General features: G+C 32.2%; 2 protein-coding genes across 18 annotated transcripts in view; one reads left to right on the forward strand and one right to left on the reverse strand.

Moving 5' to 3' along the window:
* Positions 1-23,943, forward strand: part of LOC104911154 (uncharacterized) — a 143,570-nt gene that overhangs the window by 88,599 nt on the left and 31,028 nt on the right. For 10 of the 11 annotated variants that reach the window (XR_014883596.1, XR_014883597.1, XR_014883594.1 and 7 more), the window contains one exon: positions 1,794-1,925. Coding sequence is in view for 7 of the 11 variants with exons in the window: in XM_085225108.1 (XP_085081234.1) it covers positions 1,794-1,918 (125 nt within the window). In the remaining 4 variants the exon portion in view is untranslated. Of the gene's footprint in view, positions 1-1,793; positions 1,926-4,025; positions 5,555-23,943 lie in introns of those variants that run through there. The other variant, XM_085225107.1, reaches the window with a different exon arrangement.
* Positions 1-23,943, reverse strand: part of CDIN1 (CDAN1 interacting nuclease 1) — a 114,801-nt gene that overhangs the window by 44,999 nt on the left and 45,859 nt on the right. For 6 of the 7 annotated variants that reach the window (XM_085225101.1, XM_085225097.1, XM_085225095.1 and 3 more), the window contains 5 exons: positions 23,622-23,701; positions 23,196-23,245; positions 20,388-20,455; positions 15,378-15,443; positions 13,609-13,714 (listed from right to left, as the gene is read on the reverse strand). In XM_085225101.1, the coding sequence (XP_085081227.1) occupies positions 13,609-13,714; positions 15,378-15,443; positions 20,388-20,455; positions 23,196-23,245; positions 23,622-23,701 (370 nt within the window). Of the gene's footprint in view, positions 1-5,607; positions 11,279-13,608; positions 13,715-15,377; positions 15,444-20,387; positions 20,456-23,195; positions 23,246-23,621; positions 23,702-23,943 lie in introns of those variants that run through there. The other variant, XM_085225099.1, reaches the window with a different exon arrangement.

The raw sequence follows: 23,943 nt of genomic DNA on the forward strand, positions 1-23,943 counted from the left end.
ACTCAAAATACACAGCCAGTACTGTTTATAAACCATCATTATGCATAACTAAAGTTGCCTTCAGTTTGCCAACAGTGGTATAATTCAGTAGCGCAGAACAAATGCTTAACTAGCCTGTTCAACATACCCCACAAACAAGAACACTAATGGCAAGTGGAATGAAAAGAAAACAAAAAAGAAATTAGAAATATACTCTGAAACATATTATCATAGTATATAACAGACAATTTTGACTAATAGTTTATTTATATTATTCTGTGGGTAACTGATAAATGCAGTTTTACTGCCATTCACCTTTTCAAAAACAACAACAACAACAACAACAAAAAACCAAACCAGACAGAACAAAAAATCTTTTTAAAAAACAAAGCACAACAAACAAACAACAACAAAAACCACAGCAAAAAACCTCAAGCAACAGAAGAAAAGGCAAAATCACTCATTTAAGAGAACCTGAAATATGCTTTAATATGGTAGTAAGTTAAAAGCTAAAGGACATATATCTATACACACAAAAAATGCTATCACTGCTGTTAGGACAGCAGAATATTTTCATAGCTATTTTTCTTCATGCTTGGAAGCATACATTACTCATAACACAGTTACATCCTGAAATTTTATAACATTTTGAATTTCTTTCAGATGAGACGTCCATTTTATTGTTTTTTAATTAAATGTATTTCCCTGAAAGGTCTTTGAAGGGTCTACAAACTACCTTGCATTTTATTATTGCTGACAGTTATCTAAACCACGCTTGAATGCCCTCTTTATCCTTTAGTGAACAATTGAAAGATCGTATGCTAAAAAGACTTGTGCTTTCTCTTCTTCTAGCCCTATAATTAAGGCATTTTAATACATTTCTTCATAGTCATTAAGAGAGCACAATGTTAAAAATTAATGCAATGAGACAATTTTAAGTTTAACAACCATAAATACATACAACATAAATTTATCTCAATTGTAGATATGAGAAAAGTCTTATTGAAATCACATGATGAGATTACCGAATTGTCAAGATTTTGCTTTTGCTGTCTAAGGGTATTTAAATGATGTATGGCAACCTGACAATACTATAGTGTTGTTATATACCCTACAAGAGAGGTAAACATTTCTGTCAAACAATCAGATTCCACTGTTTTAGTATGTTTTTGTTTACCATATATATATGCCTATAAAAAAGTAGTATTGCTGGATGATGCTGAAATAGATGAAAAAAGGGAAGAAAAGAAGGGAGACAGAGATATGAAGGGAAAAATAATCACAAGATGATTGTAAAAATCTTGATATATAATGTAAAATACCACTGTAATAGCATCCACTTACAGCAGTGCTTATGCTTAGAATAAATATTTTCTTAGGATATTTTCTAAGAAACAGAATTTTCTTATGTTCATGTGTCACACATTTTGCAACAGACATGTTAAGTTTTGTTTTAACATTGTGAAAGGAATTTATTCTTTCTAAGTACATCAATTTTATATACACCAATTAAATATAGGATGTATTGGTGTTACAGCTCACCATTATGGAGATTTTCCAAAAGGTGTTACTAATGAGCAAATCATACAGCTCATCTTTTAAAACTAAGTCAAGTTTTTTGAGGTAGAAGTTTTTTATGCTTTCTTAACTACATATTTAAAACCATAGTGCAGCAAAAAGCAAGAAGATTACAGGATTTTTTTTTTTTTTTTTAAGATCGACATGAAAAAAAAAGTTGCTCTCCAGAAGATTTTCCAGAGTTGTCAGAATGTTATATTATAAACAACCTTATTAGTCCTTTATAATTACAATAGGTACCTCTGGACAAGATCGAGCACACATGACAAATGCTTCTGACTTCTTTTTAAATCGAACCTGGAAGGTCATCGCTGAACAAACAGAATGCTCTACTACTGTGCCCATAAATTGTGAAAGCTAACAATAAGGTAAGGTTTTTTGATATTAAAAATTAAAATTATTTTGTTCAGAATTCTCTGTATAAAATCAAGAACTAAAAGGATTAAATAGTTTAAAAAAGATAAGCACATAAGAAAAAGAAATCCTTCAAACTTTATTACCACACTTTCTCTTTCTGCAGCTAATATATTTTAATATTATGCCATATCTTTAAAGTAATTGCTTTGTTTTATAAATATTCTTAAAGATAATTTCTTAATGAGAAATTATCCATATTTGCATTTATTTTGTTTAGCTTTATTATGTGGATAGTTAAAAAAAGAAACAGCCTCAAATCTAAGGGACTTGCTAGTTGTTATCCTCAAATGAAATCAGGAAAAGTACAACATACTACTGTGCATTTCTCCTACCATTTTTATTTTGCTTTAGGGTCATTTAACAGTACTGGTAGTTTTGGATTAAATTTAATTTGTATGGAGTTAAACAGTAACTTAAGTGCCTGCAACTGGAAACCAACTGATGGATCTCACTTTTAAATCTCGGATTTCAATTTGGAGAGGAAATGTACGGATTGAATTAGAAAGCTGTAAACTCTTGATGAGAATTAGTGGTATAAAACAAAAGAAATTGAAACCTTCAGTTATTTTCCTTACAGTTAGGCTGAATTACATTGTAAATCAACAAAGATTTGGACAGTGTCCAAGTAAGCAGCTTTAACTTAAGAAAAGTTCTAACAGAGCACTGAGCATACAATTTGAAACAAATACAAAATAAATATGAAATATTAATGACTTTAAAAAGAACCATATGAGAAGAACAACAGTAAAATCAGGAAAATTCAAGCAGAGGAAATTTAAAATGAAATGTATGATGGGCAATTAAGTACCTATTTTGACAATTCTAAGTGGTCAAGTTTTTAAAGTATGACACAGAAACCTTAACCTATCTATATATGAGTGATAAATGAGGCATTTTGTGTCATTACATTCCCATAAATCACATATTTTAACTGCTGATGGCTTTTATCAGGTCTAACCTTTTCAAGCTTCTATCAGAGTGCTAACATTTTCAACTTTGACACATACGCAGTTTACAAATTCTGCAGCTGTTTAACTCTGGACAGAAGCTCACTGCCACTATTGTCTTCTTCAAGTTGGGTTACGGTTTCAGTGCCTCAAAAACCCAATGCATCCTTTGCATGTCACAAAATCTCACTTACAGTATAGAGCTGTGTTGTGAAGGATGTATTTCTTCTTTTGAAACAAATAAATGAGAACGTACTTTCAAAATTACTCTTCTACTCAGAGCCTGAAATATGCATCCTATTAATTATTTTAAAATCAAGTAACTAGTGCATTCCAGATGAAGATAAATATTCAGAAGTCAGACATTAGTAAAATAAAATGATCTATTTTACATTATTTTATTATTTAAATGAACTTGGGTTCAAATCAATGCTCTTAAATAAATGAAAAACATTGTGATCAACATCTCTGAGGTAGGAATAATAATAAAAAATTGATAAACTAATATTAGTGTGTACTATATGTACTCTATTACAAAGTATTGCACTTGTAAGCTGATCATGACCATGGTTCCTTAAATCATTTTGTGGAATTCCTCACTAAACGCTTATCTGAACTATCTTGTAAATTTCATAGACTATAAATTGAAGTATCTTAGAACTGCAAATATCAAAGATATTTGATATTTCAGTACTATACCACAAAATGAGTGTAGCCATGATATTCAGGACAAAACAAGTGCAAAAATAAAAAAAGAAATGCAAGAAATAATGTTTCACCATGCACCAGTGAACCCAAATACCTTAAGAAATGCTGCTTTCTTTAGGAACTAAAATTAAATTACATATTTACATGACACACACAATCTTTTTCTACATAAGCGATAAAATAGTTGATAAAATCTGTCTAGATGACTACTTTCAAAAACATTTCAACTTAACTATATTATATTAACAATGAGAAGAAACCAGGAATATAGCAGTGTTTCTATCTCAGAAGTATCAGTACACAGTAAGAATGGTAGTAAAATAAATGTCTGCATTTTCACTTTTTAATTTAAAAATGTGCAGAATATCATTTAATTCAGATGTTTTTAATCTACAGAAATAAGCAGCGAAACATTCAAGGAAATCCACTTGCAAGATGTAATTGATATAGACACTGAAACAAAGCTCAAGTTTAAAGAGATACTGTCTTTAATAATATTAGTTAGATTGAAGAAATTTTCATGTTAGCTATGTGACCACTGGAAGCCTGGTACTTCAGATGGTATTAGTTTTGATACGAGCTAACTAGACATCAGACCTAAATAATGAAACCTGAACAGACAGGCTTGGACCCAGCAAATAAGAATGTCCGCAGAGGCTCTTGTGCAGCTGATTGTACCTTGATGATAAACAACAAACCCTAGAAAAACACTGGAGGAAGAAGAATTCTTTTTCAGCATCATAGCTAACATAGCCTTGTAACTTTAATATGTAAGTCCTAATCATGACAAGTTAAAAAAAAGTTATTTATTTCATTAAAAATGTCACACATCAGAGACGCTGTGAAGTTAGACTTTCAACAATTTAGATGTAAATCTTCGATGTCTTTAAGTACTCATGACAACAGCATATTTATCATTTGAAATAAAAGGACATGATTACTTGATGTTCATATCAAAGTCTTGTGATGGATGAGAGAGCACTAAACAAATGACAAACCAGAAGGAATACAGTTTCTTGCTATTTTGATTAATGAATGGAAATGAAGACCTCTTTTCCTAATTGACATACATACATTATAAAACTACACACATAAATATACAAATAAGTTTGTATAATGCACTATGTATACTCAGGAGATTGGTATGTTCTTAACTAGACATACTACAAATAGTAACTAAAATAAAGCCAATTTACTTTATGCAAGAAGAAGTCACAAAATCAAACACTAACTTTAATCAAATGTGTAGTTAACTGCTTATCAATTTATACACTCAGAAACAATTTTAGCTTTTTTTTGTATTAAAACTCCCCAAGTAACAAGAGTGAAACATTTTACCTTTTCTTCCAATTTGTTTCTTACTTCCTTATTTCTCGGTTTAAATTATGCTTAAATGAAATTATGCTTGTGTCATTTAAAGTTGCATAAAATTAATGTAACATCACTGAAAACAAAGGTGGAGTTTTTATGTGAGATGCAATATTAAAAGATGAATTTTGAGCTTCAGATCCAATTTTTATTGCTAGCTTTCATATTTTTGATACTCCAGTCATGTTATGTCATTGCCTAGCTTTATTTTTATTCAAAATGTATCAAACCACTTATGACCTGCTTAACAAGAACTCAAGCATCAACATTTACTTACTAAGTATGAGAATCACAGCTGCTGTTGGTAAGACAGGCAAGACTTTGTTCAATTTGTAGATCTGCATGCAGTGGCAAGGTCCAGTGAGGCCCAATGATATTTTCACAAAAGTACTTGTCAAAGTACTTGTCGTGCTCCATGAGATCAATCTCTCCCTTTCTCCTTTTCCATTATAGTTTCACAATGAGTGAGTAACTCCTCAGAAAAATACTCGTCACTCTAGTTTTGTAAATGAAAACTCACTTTGCTAACTGGAGAACTACTGATAAACATACTTAAAAATAAAATAAACATAAATGAAAAAAAAACCCAAACATCTACAATCCATACTAATTGTTGTTTTTTTTTTTAAATAGAAAAATCCTCCACATACAACTTTCAAAAATTTACAGGAAGTAACATTTTATAATCTACAGAAAAGTATGCAACTAAATATAAATCAAACTGTGACACCAAGAGGGAAATGTAATATTAAAAATTAAAATATTTTGCATTCTTTTTCTTTTTTTAATTGTTAAAGTGATTTTTACCTAAACCTTTGAATGGAAATACATCTGTAGTCAAGAATGATGTAAATGTCTGTTTGAACTGTAGTGTTTAAAAAAAATATAATTGGCACCAACAATTGTTTTGCTCTGCTGCTCAGAAACCCTAGAAAGGCACATCTGATGATGTATTTAATGCAACTTATCCATATACCCTGTGTGCCTCTTATAATGCAAGATTACTCCCTTGGGAAAGCAGATACCTGAATCTACATTATTATCTCCCAGCATAAACAGGATATGAGCAGTTTCATTATGTACTTCTCAGATGCATCTTTAACCAGGGGAAACTACTTTCACAGAGGCTGAAAGGTAACCTGGGACTCCACAGTACAACTGTATTTCTCTTCCTCTAAGCCAAAATTTCCTAGAAATAAGGAATTGGTGCAACTGTGTAAATGTGAGTGCTGCCCATTAACCAGTCGGGGCCTACTGAACCTACTCATTTTATACCTCAGATTTCTCTCAGATTGTGTTCTACTCTCACCAGTCTCCTGTTTTTACATGGTTTATTTACTGCGAATCCTACACTTAATTGGCTATTGACAATGTTTACTTTTTTCCTATATTAGTACAAATGGTTTTATATCAAGATATAGTAGTTTATCATTCAATATAATAAAGTGTGCTTAAGACATAACTAAATTCCTCCACCTCTTGAACCTTTTCTGAAAAATTTACTGGATACCCAATATATTTAATATTCAATAGCATGTGAGAATAATTTTTATGCAACTCTGATAGTTAGAAAGATAGATAACTCAATTATTAGATCATCTATCAAAATATTCAGATGTATAAGAGGCTACTAAAAAGATTGATGACTAAGAAAGTCCACTGATGCTCTAGCCATCATATTCACACATTTGGCTAGACAACATTTTTCGCTGCCTTCACAAGCAAGCTTCATTACTCATCACTTCACTGAAAAGAGTTTATTATGAGGCTGCCATCTTGGCAAGACTATTATTTAGATGATAAATGTTGGGGGGAAAATTGTGTCTAGAATTTTTTTTTAAGATGAGCTTTTTGACAGATAAAACAAACAGCATCTACATTTCTAATTAACTTAAATTTGGCATATACAAATACAGGTCAGTAAAGTATGATATGCTACTAGATTATCTTCTGCCCGAATCTTGTCCTTAATTTGTAAAATGTAAATTAACTAATTAGAAGAAAAACACCATTATTTGTGACAAAATGCTTCTTCTATTTCTTTGCTTTGTGACATTTATGATCAACTATAGTTCTTCATTCTAACTTAGAGATAGATAATAATACTCACACTAATTTATTAGGTTTCTGTTATTATAAACCAAGTGAAAACCTGGGATTTCTGAAAGGAATAAAGCACAACAAATTTTGCAACATGCAGCTAAATTAGATGCCTGCCAGCTTAATTTCATTTTCAATATTATGCTGTTTGCATGTACATGTAGCATGAACATAGGTATGAAGATACCACTTTCAGTATTCAAGTAACAGACTCAAAAGGAAAAATTAAAATGTTACTAGAAATCCCTATATCCTTTATGTGCAAGATGTAGAGAAATAATAATAAATCTGTGCTTTGTTCACTAGTACTAAAAGTTAAATTTCTCTTTATACTCCTACTTCTCTCTTCAATTGCCATTTGAAATAGATTAGACTAGCAAATATAAAGTTACTGACTTACATGAAGCAAGGGGGAGTTGGTCATTCTTGAGTTTCAGCTCAGCAACCTGGCCTTGTTAAATAAAAATTATGTGATATCATAGTTTATAGGAAGAGATTCTTTTTGCTTTGCTTTGGTTTTAACTATTACTATGTAGATAAAGATTCAACACTAAGAAATACATTGAAAATGTCAGATGTAAATGTCAATTAAAAATTACAAGGAATTCTGAAAGGTAAGGTCTGTGGGGGGTTGACATTCTTTGACATAGTGGAGTGTCTGCAACCAGGCCTTTGGCAAGCATAGCAGGATCTATGCTGTCAGCTCTTATTGTACAGAAACATAGATGCTTGTCTAATCTGAATGAGAAATACCACGAAAATTGGAGTTGAAGCTTTGCAGTAATGTGGATGGAGGCTGAAAATACTCTATCTGCACTACATGAGTCTCTTGTGACATGATAATATTTAAGGCAGTCCAGAATTATGTAAGGGAGAAATAATTTAAATAAAGCTGTATAGTGCCTCATTTGCTACTCTTTAAGTTGAGCACATAACAATCTTTCATGGTAACAATTTTAATGAAAATCCCATTTTGATATTCATATTAAATACAATATTTAAATGCAATAAAACAGGAAAATCCGTATTTAACTAACATCAATCATTCAAATATAAACAGAAATCTGTACACAGCATGGTCTATTTGTTCTTTGTTTTAAGAAAACGAGTTTTGATATAAAATGAAACAAAATCATCAGTAAAACAACTAACATTATAGCAATACTAGTCCTGAGGTGTGGTCTTGATGGAAAATGTCTTCATGCTCTGTTATTTAATCACATTATTAAAGAAGGGATGACTAGTAAATTGCAAACATATTTCTTCTGTTTCTAAACTAGAAAAAATTTGCATAAACTGCATGTTGATTTTTATGCTTTTCATATCATTAAATAAAAAAAACAATGATTCACATTAAACACTTCCAGAAATAAGCTAAACATATGAAGAACATTTGTGTAACCTGTGTGTGTGTACAGAAAGAACACAGAATTTTATTATATTTATAAATTAAAATACTGAAAATTGTAATCTAGTAGAAAATATCACTGATTTTGAATCTTGTTTTTGTTGTCTAGAAACAAACATCTTACTTTATGCTATTAAGGTGAGCAAGCTGGCATGGTACATTCTAAGAAAAAAAAGTTTTAAAGAAACATCTTTCCACAGTCCTAAGTTGTAAAAATCATCATAAATTCCCTCTTTCTACATCCATTTTTGTTTAAGTTTAATTCACTAATTCAAGTAGAGTCAAAAAGGACAGAAGAAGAAGCAAAGCAAAACTCAGCATGTGTGAAAATCTACAAGCATTAAATAGCTAAACAAACCCTAACTCCCTCAGTGTTGCAGTAAGGTCAAAACCTTTCAGCATTGTACCAGTGTGTCAAAATATGTCAACAAACCATCATACTGCAAGAAGAAGAATGACCTTTCAGTTCTTTATGTTTGGGCTGCCAATGAAGCTTTGGATACTGGGTATGCATGAACAGTTTTCCTAGCCACTTGACAAATGCAACTCCCAAGGTTTCCTCCAAGTCAAGTTGTTATACCACTGGCTTTCAACTCACCAGCACAACTTTTTAAACAATTTTCAATTGATGAATATAGCTCCTGTTATAGAACAGACAGCCATAAACCCACAGCATAATTCCCATTTTCCCCACCACCTACAATCAGTCAAATATTACTCAAACGGTCTTCATGTAACACGTCAGGCAATTTTAAGCTATACTGCAGAAAAAAAAAAAGCATCAATTTGATGTTCTGATTCAGTCTTTGCTCACATATGGTTCATTCTTACTGTCAACTACAAATGAGTTTGATCAGAACACTCTTCTCAAAAGGACCTAAGAGCAGATCAGCTATGTTTGTAACTGAAATGAAATCTTAAACACTTTTTTCTTTTCACATTTACCTGAAAAAATTTGATAATCTCAATCTCTAATAATCAATGTTTTAGACAACAGCAGCCTTGTCTATCAGCTCCAATTAAGACTCATACAGTTCGGACTTTAATTAAACCTAGAAAAAAATTATAACATTAGACAATATGGAAAGAAAAAAGACATAGTGCTCATTTAATCCTGAAATAATTTACAACTTATTCTTGGACACTGTTTTAAAGTGCAATCTATATTATTTCAAGTTCGTGCTCTTCAAATTAGTTTTGACTACACAGACTACCCAACAGTTTTGATCCTTAGGGTTACATGAAATACACCAAGGCAGACTAGTGGACAAGGAAGAATGTGGCATCTCCTACATGTGCATTAAGCAGTTATATTCTGCACATGCAGCTGTCATGTTTACATGGTGGCAGTGAAAGCTGTAGACTGATCAGTGAATGACACTGTTTTGGAGGAAAAAAACATAGAAGGAAGAGATTTGGTAAATATATGAATTTGGTAAGTATACTAAGTTTGTTCAGCATGTAAAATAGCTTCTTTCTGGGTACCAGTCTGCAAAAGCAGTCTGGGAATATGCAAGACTAAACTTTCTTTTTCCTACTTAACAGTGAAAATTCTCAATGTCTAAAGAGCACTCTAAATTACAACTGTGCAAACCCACTGACAAGGTACACTGTGTGCATTTTTAATATGAAGCTTAATTTGAAGATGAGGTTGCAGTGTAGCACTGCAACTGAAAATTGCTTAACAATACCATTGATGTATGAGCCATAAAAAACCTTGCTAAGCTGTCCCTGCAGAACTCAGAGTAATAAAAAGGTGTTCTTTTGCACTGAGGTGAACAGACATGGTTGACTGAATCTAGGGAGCTGTTCTGTTAAATGAGAAAGTGCCATTTCTTTCCTGTCAGTACAGACCTATTTAAGACTCTCACAGATTTAGTTAGCACAGACTACAGGATTTACTGAAACATACACATTACAGCAAAGAAACCACAGCTACGTTTAAAGCTTTCAGTTATATTCTGTGCAGAATTAAATTTACATTTGTTATAAATGTGGAAAAAGACCCAGAAACTATTCCAGACTCACTCCTACTTTTCAGAGAAACAAACAAGAGCTCAATGAAAAAGGTCTAAAAGCTATCACCTTTGTTCCTTTCAAAATATCAAGACGTGTATTTCTATCCATATGTAGCAGGATAAAAAGCTTAAAGCTTTTCTCTCCAATTTCAATTGAGTTTTAATTTAAGCCACCAGATTAGGTTTACAAAACCCTGAAGTACAGGCTGAGTGTCACAATACATCTGTTATGAACTGATGTATCTTCTCCAAAAGATTTCTCCTTCAAGTGGAAAGGATGAAATCTCTGGGCTGAGAGATCCCTGGGTAGGCTAATTTATTAAATCATTCAAAATTGATTCACAGTTTGTCCAGCTATGCCTGTGTCTTTCCACTTAAACACTTTCAGAGAGCAACAACAGTTGACTATCTAACTTACATGCAAACTAATTTGTCATCAAGTGTTCATTAACCTTTCAGTATCTAAGGGGAAGCTACAGGAAAGAAGGGGACAAACTCTTCAGAAGGTGATAGAACAAGGGGAAATTGCTTGAAGCTCAAGCAGGGTAGATTTAGGTTGGATATAAGGAAAAAATCTTTTACAGTGAGGATGGTGAGGCACTGGAGCAGGCTGCTTAGTGATGTGGTGGATGCCTTGTCCCAGGAGACTTTCAAGGTGAGGCTGGATAATGCCCTGGGCAACCTCGTCTAGCTGTGGTGTCCCTGTTCATTGTAGGGGAGTTGGGCTAGATGGCCTTCAGAGGTCCTTTCCAACTCTAAGAATTTTATGATTCTATGATTAACCCAACTGCCATTATATTAGAAGAAGCTTTGGTAATTCACAACTCAATCCAGAAGACATTGTGATAGTGTTAGTTTGATCATACAGTACCAACAGGATTTGTATTTACAAAACAACAACAAAAAACAAACAACCCAAACAACAAACAAAAAGAATCCATAAAATTATACCTAATTTCCACAGTTGACCTAATGTTAAATTCTTGACTTAGGATATAACACATTTCAGTGAAGAGATTTCTAGTTTCCTTCACGCAAATGTAAGGTCATTACATATGTAAGAATCACCAGGTTTTATAGTTATTTTCAATAAAGAAAGCTATAAGAAAAAATTAGGCAAATTCTGAAAACGACCTACAAATCATCCTTAATAATCCACATGTCAATTCAGTCTAGCTTTTGCAACATTACATGTACTTGACTAGCAATTCAGTGAGAGATGTTATTCCAAGTTTGAATTTGCAATAATAATTATGAAAATGATAAAATTAAAATGAATTTAGATAAGCTCTGGTTTCCTGATACAAAATTTCTTTCAGAAATGTCAGGTTCAAAGGGTACATATTATTTTCATGTATTTTACACATTTTATAGTTCAAACATGCAGATAGTCATTTTGTTTGGCACAAATAGAAAGAGACTACAAGTTCAGCTCTGCAACAACAATTTTACTGCAAACATGAAATGGATCAGTGACTTCATCCCACTTATCTATTCAACTTTCCCCTCACCTCAACTTTGTATTTCTATAATATTAACGTTGTCTATATAAAATTCAAATGTTAGAGCTGTTTTTCCTCTTATACCATCGTGCATCCCCTCAAACATATCATTTTTCCTCAGAAAATATTCTAGCCAGTACATCTAATGGTCTCCTCCTGGCCTGAGATGCTCCATCCAATCTTATTTACACTGCTGTGCAAGTTCAGCACCATTTGCAACAGCATCTTTTCTGTAACTCTCATGATTTCCTATGTACTTAAAATTGTTTCTAACTCTTGCACTCCGGTTATATATCTTACAAATTTCTTTCTATAATTTTCTTTAGTTCAGCATCTTTGCCCAACAATAGATAGTCTTCCTGAGGTTCCCATAACCTCAGTTCAACCTCTCCAATTCATTGCTCTTTGGGATTGTCTAGCAAGAGTAGGCCCTTCTCATACCAACAAATGCTGTTGCAGAGCATAATTATGCAGTTATGTTTTCTGACAGTGTTACTCTTGAGATACGGCTTCTCTCTGCTGCTTCCTACAGAGGTTGTTTTATTTCCCAAGCTAAGGCTAGCAATTTTTATCCTAGCATTTTTTATACTTAGATGAAAAACAATAGACACCACAGACTAGCCACTGATATTGGTATATGCTGTTAGTTTCATGTTCAACCATTTTTGTACCATTTTCTCCACCCCCCATTAGATTTCTCTGAAGCTGTCTGAATACTGAGAAGATATCTTAATCTATACTTTTATAAATCCTTTATTATCATTTACCTCTCTCACTGCCTTACTAAGTGTTCCACCACATACAAATTAAAGATGAGTATCTTATTAGTTTGAGGAGAAAAATTGTCTAGTGAGAAGACTGCTATTACCTTGGAAAGATATACAACTATATACAATAACGATCTTCCTTTTGTGTTACTGGACTTTCAGTATTCAGTACTGAATTGCAGTACTAAATTACTGAAATTTAAAGACTGAATTGTCTTTAAAAGAAAGGATTTTTATGAAAATGAAATCAACACTCAAAAATTCATGTCCAGCATATCCCCATATTCCCAATCACCTAACATATATTAGCTTGAAAAGAATACATTATTATTATGTAACATGTAGATAACATACCAGAAGAACATTTTATCAAACAAAAGCAAATCAGAATTGTCTTAGACACACTGACAGTCAGCAATATTTTCTACATACAAGGCCTACTTTTTAGACTTTAAGATTTTAAAACAAGTTTGGTATCTTGCTAGCATTACAGAATCTTCCTTTAGTCAAGTACTAAAAAAATTGAAATAAAACTTCTGTACCACAGCAGCTTATTTTGTAAACTAGCATTACTGTAAAAACACCATATATATCTGTTGCATGCTAGCATTTAAAGTATTATTTTTTCACAAATACTTCAGCATTGAAATTTGACACACTAATTAATAAAATTCAAAATGCCAGATTAATAACACATATTTTATTCACATGGCTTAATACAAAAGCCATTTGTGCTTATTTTTTCCCTGGTAACTTCTTTAAAAGAAAATTTGTCTTATTTTTATCTATATGAAAAAATAACAGAAATGTACCTACCTATTCCAGTAGCTCCAAAACTGGTCCTGCAAGTAGGCTTGGTGGCTACTTTCATCACCAAATGAGGCTTTGCTTTCAATCCAGTGAATTATGTGTCCTTCAACAGCTAGGGTGACAGCAAAATAAGTGAATTGTAAAAATCAGACTGAACAGTCTTAAGAATATGTCTGGGAATACCCTATTTAGCCCCCAATCTACCACATAATTCATGCTTACAATAGAGTTACATATATTTTTCAAATATGTATATAGATGATGTTTTTTAAAAAATAACACATATTTTAATGGATAGCTATTTCAATTTAAGTTTAATTACAGACCAGACTAAGATGCAACTGCATCCTACTTTCAGCCTTACTTCGGTGGAAAGGAACTGAAGACTTCTGGTGATTATCATGAACAGTTAATTAAGCTGCTAAAGCTAGAAAATTCTTAGCCCAGAGTGGAAGGTGTGAGAACAACAAGAAAGGTTATCATAGATATATATCTGCCTCCTGACTTTTTCAAAATGAGTAATGCTTCAGCAGGAAGAATTTAGGCATAAGAATGGATATGTGAAAGATCTGATTTGGAATTTCTGTTTCTGGGATTTGCACTGATTGATGTCTTTCCTTATTTCTTGCAGGACTGAATTTGCAATATTAATAATAATATTTAATTTGCAATAAAATGATCCCCTTTTTTGTTTGTTTTTCGGTGAAGGAACGCCCTGTCTGAAACTGATAAACTAATTTTGCATAAGAAATCATGACAGCCACTCAAAAGGATCATCCATTCTCCAAAAGGACAATGTGGCATATCAGTACTGAGTTAAGGAAGTCTTAAAAAACTTTTTAGAAGGCTCTCATAAATATATTTATTTATCTACTAGATAAGAAAGACTACTATGCTGAAAGATTATATCTGAAGAACTGCTGAGGATAAAAATTTTTAATAGTATGCACTCAATTCCTTCTACCACAAATGAATCAGTTATCTGTAAGAGTTCCTTCTTTTGTTAATATGAAGAACAAAAAAAGTAGTCATGAATATGGCTTTCATATAGGGCTTTAAGCCTTTTTATTTTTATTAACACACAACCTATAAACATCTGCATAGTTGTGTTATAAACAGATAAAGAAGTCTTCTGGTATGAAAGGCATTTTACAAAAAGTGCTTAAGAATCCTTCATACTTGGATAATGTTTATTCTTTTTCTTCCATGGTTGAATCAATGGGTCATATTACCTCTTTACTTGACCGAAAGACCAGAATATGTAGATGAACTTTAGCATGACCTTTATATCTACTTTTATTCCTTCTTGCTTCCTGTGATGTAGGGTTTTTAAAAAAATAGAGGACTACTCCATGATAAACCTTTACACAATGACCTAGAGGTATAATGGTATTACTTCAAGACTGCTTTGAAGTTGATTTGGTCTAAAAGTTTAAGACAATTACAGGTATTTCACAGTTCAGCATACAAAGACAGTGGTTAGAACAAGTCAGACTGAGTGGGGATTTGTGGATTCCCACAATTGATTACTTTTTCTATTTTTATTTTTGTGATAATGAGATTGAAAACATTAATACTATTATCTACTTGTATTTTGAGTAGTACCATTCTGACCCGAAGTAGATGATCTTAAAATTACTGAGTAAACATAAAAAACCCCTGAGAAATATTTAGTATCCTGTAACATACTTCATATTCTTGTTTCTTAAGTATCTGTAATATTAGAGGATATACACTTCTATACAAAGTAATAACAATTCTTTTCAAAGACTTACCTACTGGCACTTCTAAAATAAAGTCTGGTGTTTTGTCATAACCCTTTGCACGAAGCTGATCTTCAGCTACACAGAGAGAACAAGACCTATTGTTTATAAAACTCTTCTATTAAGTAGACAGCAGTATAATTAATTTTATTTTAAATAAGAATGTAAGAATTACTAATGCAGTCATACATATCTTTCTTATGCATGCAATGCTGTGTCAGATTAAATGAACCTTTGTAGAAAACCTGAAGCATGGATATAAAAATGCTTCTTTGTCATCCCTGCATTTTTATGTCTTCATTATAAACATCATTAATTCAAGCTGTCATACCGTATTTTATAACCTCCAAATATTCAAAATAAAGAGATATATTCACTGATTGAAAGAAGAGTTTCCTCACATTAGGGAGCTGTTGAGATTAATCCTACCAACGCCACAAACATAGATATATTGCGGCTGCCTTCATGACTTTATTTTAATGTTAACATAAAGGCGTTTAAAACAAACAAACAAACAAACAAAAAAAGCAAACAACCACCAACATGACAATTCTTCTCTTCCAGAAATCTATTAAAGAGGGATGTCATGATTCTAGCTTCTCTTACTGTAAAATTAAACACGTAAGAATTTAGAAATTTTCTTAACATAAGCTATATAACTACTGCTTCTGAATTAAAGCTGAATGTTTTAAGAAATGAGTAAGAAAGAAGAGAGCAAAAAAAGGATGCTTTCTTTAAAAAAGAAAAAAAGCACCAAGCAAGCCCTCACTATTTTTTAAACTATTGTCCTTGATTTCCAATACCATTACATTGATATTTCCGAAACACCATTTCTTCATTAGATTTTGGAGTGACCTGGTCATTCAATTCCAGGCATGGCTTTCTGTCTTCACCGAAGCTCAACTAATGGCAGAACCTAGTAACAAGTAAGGCTGTGTAGCCCCTTAACACCTACTGGGCTGTTGACATTGTCATGCATCCCATTCGCCTTTCTACACCACCTTTGATTAAAATTAATGGTCCATTCTACTGTTGGGTAGCTTATTTCCAATCCATTTATCAGGTTAGGACAGTAGTTTCATGGCCAATGTTCAGTACTCAGTTTTAGAATATTTTGTGCATATTCTGAAAGGTCAGCAATTTCAGTCCAAGCAACCTTTTAATGATAAGAAAAATATATACACATAGAAATAAAAATATTTTAATATTTATTTTTAATATTTAATGCCTTCCTTCCCTTTCCTTGTTGAAGAAAAAAAGTCTGACGTCTTTTTTTTTTCTTCAATACAGTGAACTAAGTAATACAGCAAGTAGGACAGCAGTAATTCTGAAAAGTTGTATGTTCAATTAAGTGTAAACTACAATGGTGGATTATTGTTTTTGACAGCTATAGTATTTCTTTTGAACAGCATTTCTTCACAGTAAACACATTGCACTGTAAATGCAGGTCTCTGGAATGCAACACTAATTTATATTACTTGGTCAGTTACTAAATTTTCATAGGATTTGGAGCCAGACTTGATTGTTGGCTACATTCAAACTTTGATTGTTAGATATATGGATAAAATACGTTTAGATTAGCAAGGTTCTGGCTTAAGAGAACCTATGGTCCTTATGCCACAATATGGAAATGAATGTAATTTCTTTATCTTGAAAAAACAAACAAACCCAGTTTCATCAAGCTCTGTTGCAAGCAGTCTAGAAAGGATAACAAAATATCCCCACTGAAATTTTCATGTAGGGAAAATGTAATAGAAAATTCAGACTTTTCTATCATATGTAACAAAGTTTAGTGTCAGAAATTTAAGGAAATTTACCTTATGCAAACAAAAATCATATACTGGAAACCAGGGCAGAAAACATGTCCTGACTGGTCAATTTGGAAGATGTTTTGAGACGATGTTTAATACTCTTCACTGGACTCGTTTTTGAGGATGTCTAAGTACTTTTGAAATTATTTGCCTCATGGCTTGGAACAGAGTATGATTTCTGTTTACAATGTTTTTCTGAATGTTTTCATTTCGCTTCCCCTAACAGTTTGAACTATGAGAAATGGTGAAAAATATATTAAAAAACACCTTTATTATTGATGTAAGTTGACAATCACATGAAGCAAAATAATTATATTTTATTGTTTCTTCAATTATTTTGAACTTTATAACTTTGGAAAAAAAAAAAAAAGAACTACAGAAATTCACCCAAATCACCCTTTGAAAAGATTTTGTTAAGCCCAAGCCCCAGGAAAAGAAAGTGCAACCCATAAATGTTTTAGATTGGTACAGAAGGTGTAGTTATCATTCTGCACACTTTCGAAGATTTTTTTAGCTTTTGTACGCATCAAAGTAATGGCTTAACAACTACTTGAAAACCAGATGATGGCAATTAAAGCTGTTCATCCTAAAATATGAAAGTTACACTGAAACAACTGAAATTTGTCTACAGGGGGCTGATCTGTTTGGATTTCCAACACATCTAGAGCTTTATCCTTACTTTATATTAACCACTCTTAACCATTTAAATTTGAACAACCCTTCCATGATGGCAGAGGTTGGAATTAGATGATCTTTAAAGTCCCTTCCAACTCAAACCATTCTGTGATTCTATGAACTCGTCGTTGTTTTTATACTAGCCTCTGGATATAACAAAGAAACCAAATGTTCTTCTAATGGTGTATCAATATGCAGCAACAGCACATTTTTGGTTACAGCAAAAAACACCAAACAGATTTCATGATTTATATGCAAGCTACTAAGGGACATCATGATGGCAGACAAAGAAGGTTAAGATTCTAGAAAGGTCAGTTATATATCTTCCCATTAGAGCTGAAACCTTTTCTAATATATTCTGGAGTAGGCAAAGACATGAAAAGATTGAGTCAGGGCCTTTGTTAAATCTAGAAATTCCTGGTAATTTAGCAAGGCAAGTGAATCAGTAAGGAAGGGAAGGTAGTCAGCCTATTTTGAGAGAATGTTTTCAATGATTACATAAATCCCAAGCAAAGCACTAAAGGTCTGAGAACTGTTTCTGACGTAAAGAGGAAGTTACGAGCTTCTCATGAACTATGCATTACTAGAATGCAAAACCCATCAGTTTGTGCAGGCTCCCAGTCAATTTCTGGGGGATTCTGGAGGTGTTACTTCTGATCTGTAGGCTTTGAAGGCTATCTGCTCTAAAAATTAATCATCTATCTGCCCTTAAATGCTGTCAGACTTTTTTTCTTCTGTAATATAGTCTCCCAGGTGAAAATAACTGATAGGAAGAACTTATTATCCTAGAGTACCAGAGTAATACACTAACATGAAATGGCAGCAAGAATTTTGTTTCTTTCATACATGGGTTAAAAAGTAAAAGAATTTTAAGTGCAGCAAGCTAAGTCCCAGGCTACACTGGAACTCCATCTTACTGATAACCAAGTCTGAACCTGCTAACCTATAGGAAATACTGCCATCTCTACTGTTTTTCAGAGGTCCTTCTTTAAGTATTAATCTAATTTTTGAGAAAAATTTTACTGCAAGGGTTTCAGTAAGGTTCATCTTACAGATACTTAGGAAAATATTTTTTGTTTCTCTTTTTTTTTTTTTTTTTACTCACACTCAGAACCTCAAAGACACATCCCACAGAAAGAAATAATATACCAGTTAACATACCTTAAATCACGAATAGATGATACATCACTATGCAAAAAATCTAAACAATAAATTAAACTCCCTCATTTATATCTTTTAATGCTGACAAGTTAACCCATTCTAGACATTTTGATTTGACAGTACAAATTTCTTAGAGCTTATTTCTAAAGACAAAATTGATGTTTACCCAAGGTTATGAATCAATAAAATTTAAATCTGATTTGTGTACTATCCAAGCTTGCACAAGCCAAAAAAATGATAATCATTGGGTTGAGGATCCATTAGTGAGTCTAGTCCATTCTCCTGTATCATGACAGGATTGATTTCATTTCCAGCTTTGATGGATGAATGTCAAGTCTAGCCTTGAATTTTTCATTGAAGGTGATTCCATAACCTTCCTTGGCAGCTTGTTTTATACTTATTGTGCCTAGAACAGTTTAGTATTTTAACTCTCCAATTACAGCTTAAGTCTATTATCAATAATCTTTGAGCCACGTAGGAAAAAATATCTTCTCCCATTTTTGTAGTATCATTTGCAAGTTTGTATGTAACAGAAAAATAAATTGTTCCTTAATCATATGGACCAACCTTTTAAAAATCTCAGTATTCTTCCTAATTTCCTCAACTCGTTTAAGGTTTCCAAAATCTTATCCTGAATCTATTTTTACTGGTAAAATCAGTTATATCCTTTAATTATACAAACTTAGTACAACACACATCTTTAAAAAAAGAACAGAAATTCACTTTAATATTATCTAATCACATAAGGAATTCAAGATTTAGAAGTCAAGTTTATAATCATGGTAGGAGAACTAACCCTTTAAATAATAATCATTGTTTTAATGGTACTAATATACAAAAACTGTTCTTCAGGCTAAAAGGAAAACAACAACAACAGAAAACAACCTCCTAACCAATTAATCTTTAAAATAACTAAATACAGGGACTTGCACTGTTTGAAGGCAGTGGGAAAAAATCTGCAGAAACTGCACAGAAAGCCAAATGAGTGAATCTTCTAGCAGTTCTTTAATACATAAAGCATTTGGAAGCTAATATTTCTTATTCTTCCTCCTAAGTCTCATAGATTACGGCTAATATCTCATGACACCAAAAGTAATACTGCAGCAGATATTAAAGCATTTTTTTTTCAGCTACTTATTCTATTAAATATTAATTGCAAGCCTCTGCATGTACTGTATATATAAGGTATTAGGTAACTGAGTTCCTGTTCAGTTCTAAATCAATAAAAGATAACATGTATAGCATCAATCATTTTTTACTCTTCTTTTACTAACTGATACAAAGAGCATTGAGTCTTATTTTTTTCTTAAGCAAACAGTCCCGCAAATCTTTAAAGTTAAGGATTCACTGGGTAGCCTTTATCATTGATTCTTACCTATAAAAGAAAGATTTTTTTCCAAAAGCATTTCTCGCAGCAAGACTTCATGCTCGTGTCCAATAGCGCTGATAGCATCAAGTTAAGAAATAGAAGATTACTTTGGAAAATAACCAATGTCACAACAAAAACCATATGTAAAGTAATTCATGATAAAATTTACTGGCCTTCACTTTCATTTTGGAGTAATTAATGATTAGAACATGTGTCTACAGATTCCTTACAGAGATCTGCAGAGGTATTTAGCACTTTGTGAAAATCAGACTATTGTATACAGCATCAACATACATTTTACAAAATTAAGATCCATTACATAACATTTATTCTGTACACATAAGAGTGATATTTATATTCATACTATTTTTTCTCTCCAAATTTAAAATAAAGTGTAAGCTTGAAACCTGTGGCCACATAGCTTTTAAGTTACTCCTTAATGATTCATGTATCAATTTTCTAATTCAGTAAACAATGAAATAAACTTTTTTGCTTTATATTCTGAAATTGTTAGGTACTTAATACATCTGAAACGTCTTACTGGTACAAAACATCTTCTTAATTGATTTTTCAGAAGCATGAACTTATGTCAGGAAAAGATGAAATAATATTTTACAGTGAGGTCCTTTCCACTTCACTGACAGCCTGTTGAACCAATGTGGCATTCTTAGCAATATGCAAAAAAGTCACTGCTCAAATATTTTTAACGTATCCATCTAGAAGTCAAAGTTCTGTTCTGGAAGCTCTTAAGAAGAATCTTATGAAATATCACAATAAAGAATCTTACATTAAAAACAACTAAATTCTTGGTTCTGTTTGGAATAACTTCTTAAAAAAAACTACAGTTTCAAAAAAATTACAGTTAATTACTTAAATTACATCAACATTTTATGCTGAAGAAGAAAAATCTAATTACAAGAAATCGTTTCATACATACAAAGTTTTAATCAATTGAAGATGTATATTACATTACACTGTACTAGTAGTCACAGAACAAAAATGTGGGCAAATGAAGAATGGCAAAAATGTAAGAAAAATATCGCAAACAGATTTTATAATGCACCATAAACAGAAACACTTAGGCTATAATAATACCTATTATTGATGTATGGCAATGACCATGAGGCAAAACTTGTAAATAACCTCACAAGCCATCTTCTACTCATGCAATCTAGCAGCCTAGTTTCCCGTAAGCATCTGAACTATTACTGAAAAATAGCCTCTTGGCATTTACAAAGAGGTTGACTTCATACTTTAGTCCATGCATATACAATTAGATAGTTATATTTAAAATCAATATGCAGTCCTTCAGAAGACATTATGCTTTTAAAACCTTACCTTTAAATTGATTTTTAACTATTTTATGCACCTCAAAATTAACATCTAATTCAGCAACATACTTGAAGATAATGCACTCACACAGTCAAGTATTAGGCTTTTCTGTACCAGAATGGAATTGAAAATCTCCCTCATTATTCTCACTGATGTCACTGCATATTCAATAACTTAACTTGAGCCAGAATCTGGAGAGGATAGGGAAGATTATTTAGACTGCAGACAACTTATTCTTAAAAATTGCTATTATTATTTTTAAACATGACATTTTCAGAAGACTTTTGCCAGATTGTTCATTGACAACAGTACCTAATTTGGATTAAAAAAATAATGAACAACTGTTTCAAAAGTAGAACTTGTTAGATTAATCCACTTTGTTTAATGTTGAAGACAGTCTCACCAAAAAACAAACAAACAAAAAAACACAAAAAAGTCCCAAATCACAAGTATAATTACAACTCTATCCTGCTGTTGTTAAACTTAATGGGAGCAGGACTGTAGTAGATACCATGCGAATATTTGGAATGGAAAGAATACATTTTAAGAGATAACCACCACATGCATTATTACCACAGGAAGTGCTTCTCATGCATAACTAAAAATTATTGCTGATTTCCTATCCTACTGCTGAACAGTGAAATCCAGATCTTACTCCAAACTGGATGCAGAGATTTATGGAAGGATTCTCTATGACTTGGGACAAAGACTATGAATTTAAAATTGTTTGTTCAATAACAAATTGAAATAGTAGAGCTACTTATTTAGGACTTCATTAATACAAGCTTGAGGTTACAAAAATAATTACTACAAAATTTGAAATAAATACTTAGTCCTGAAAACTCAGTGCTGTGTGGAGTTCCCCCAGTAGCCTCACTGGATTCTGAGGATCTCTAATCATTTCAACACTACCATAAAAAAGAAAAAAAATCTCATAAAATTCAAGCTACATAATGCTCTTTTACTATATCACTAGAAGGTTAGATACATTTTAAAAAGTGCTAGTCAGACAACATATCACAACTTGAATTGCACTTGAACACATTCTAATTAAAATTCATATTCAAAACAAATGCTATGAAATTCAACACTATCTATGCAACTTATTAATTTAATTGCAGAACAGTTGAGATTCGAAGGTCCTTCAAGAGATCATCTAGTTCAGCCTCACTGCTTAAAGCAGATTAAACTGGTCTTAACAGAAAACCAGATATGACTTTTGACTAATCAAAACCAAAGAGGTTCAATCAGGTATATGAATGTGTAGCCGCCAAACTGACAACTTCCCATACTCCATCAGATTTTTTTAAGCAGTGTAAGAGAAAGCTCTGCAGTGACCCTCTAGCTGATTGAATGTAAAACAGAGGAGTATGAAATGTGTTTTGTGAAGCAGAACTTTATGTCAGGTTAAAGCTAGACACATCTCTTCCACACAGTCTAAGCTCGTCAATTGTGCACCTAAAATTTTATGGGAAAGGATACTGTTTGATGCAGTCCACCAGTGGTCCATAACAACAGTCATTCACAGTACACTGCAGACAAATAAGAGAAGTAGTATAGTGATGGGCAACTACAAAACCATTACAGTTAAACAGTATCTTAAAAACAGTAATTACTTTTCTTCAGAAAGGCTATCAGATGCCGTTCAGATTTAATCACAGAAAACAAAAACTGCATGCTTTTATTCACTATAAAAGCAAGCTATTAAAAAGTGAAATGTTCCCCTCACAAATATTGCCTTGCCATTTATGGTGCACCCTGACCTCAGTGATAGTTTACGATGACAGTAATTAAATGAGGTTTAAAATCTTTTACTCTGCTAGGCAGATAACAGCATCGCCACAGGAAAAAAAAAAAAAAAGAAAAGAAAAGAAAGAAAAGAAAGAAAAAGACAACTGTGATTAATACCTGATAGATTTGATTTGCTAGAACTCCATCTGGAATCTGAGAAGGATCTCGTAGCATACTATTTATAAGAGTTTTGGATGCTATTAAAAAAAAAAAAAGAATAAAAACATAAAAGCTGTTAGATTCATTATCCACTTGGCATGAAGAGATATACTTCTATTAAGGAAAATATTGACAATTTTGACAATTTTTACAGTTATCTAGTCAGCAACAACAAACCTATACATTTATTGCAATTTATCCACTCTTACATATGAACTCTAAAACTCTTAAAACATCAGAACATTTTATTAGCACAGAATGAAAGCAGGCCCTTGTTTAC

This window comes from Meleagris gallopavo, chromosome 5, assembly GCF_905368555.1.
Source record: "Meleagris gallopavo chromosome 5, MGAL_WU_HG_1.1, whole genome shotgun sequence".
Classification (NCBI taxonomy): domain Eukaryota; kingdom Metazoa; phylum Chordata; class Aves; order Galliformes; family Phasianidae; genus Meleagris; species Meleagris gallopavo.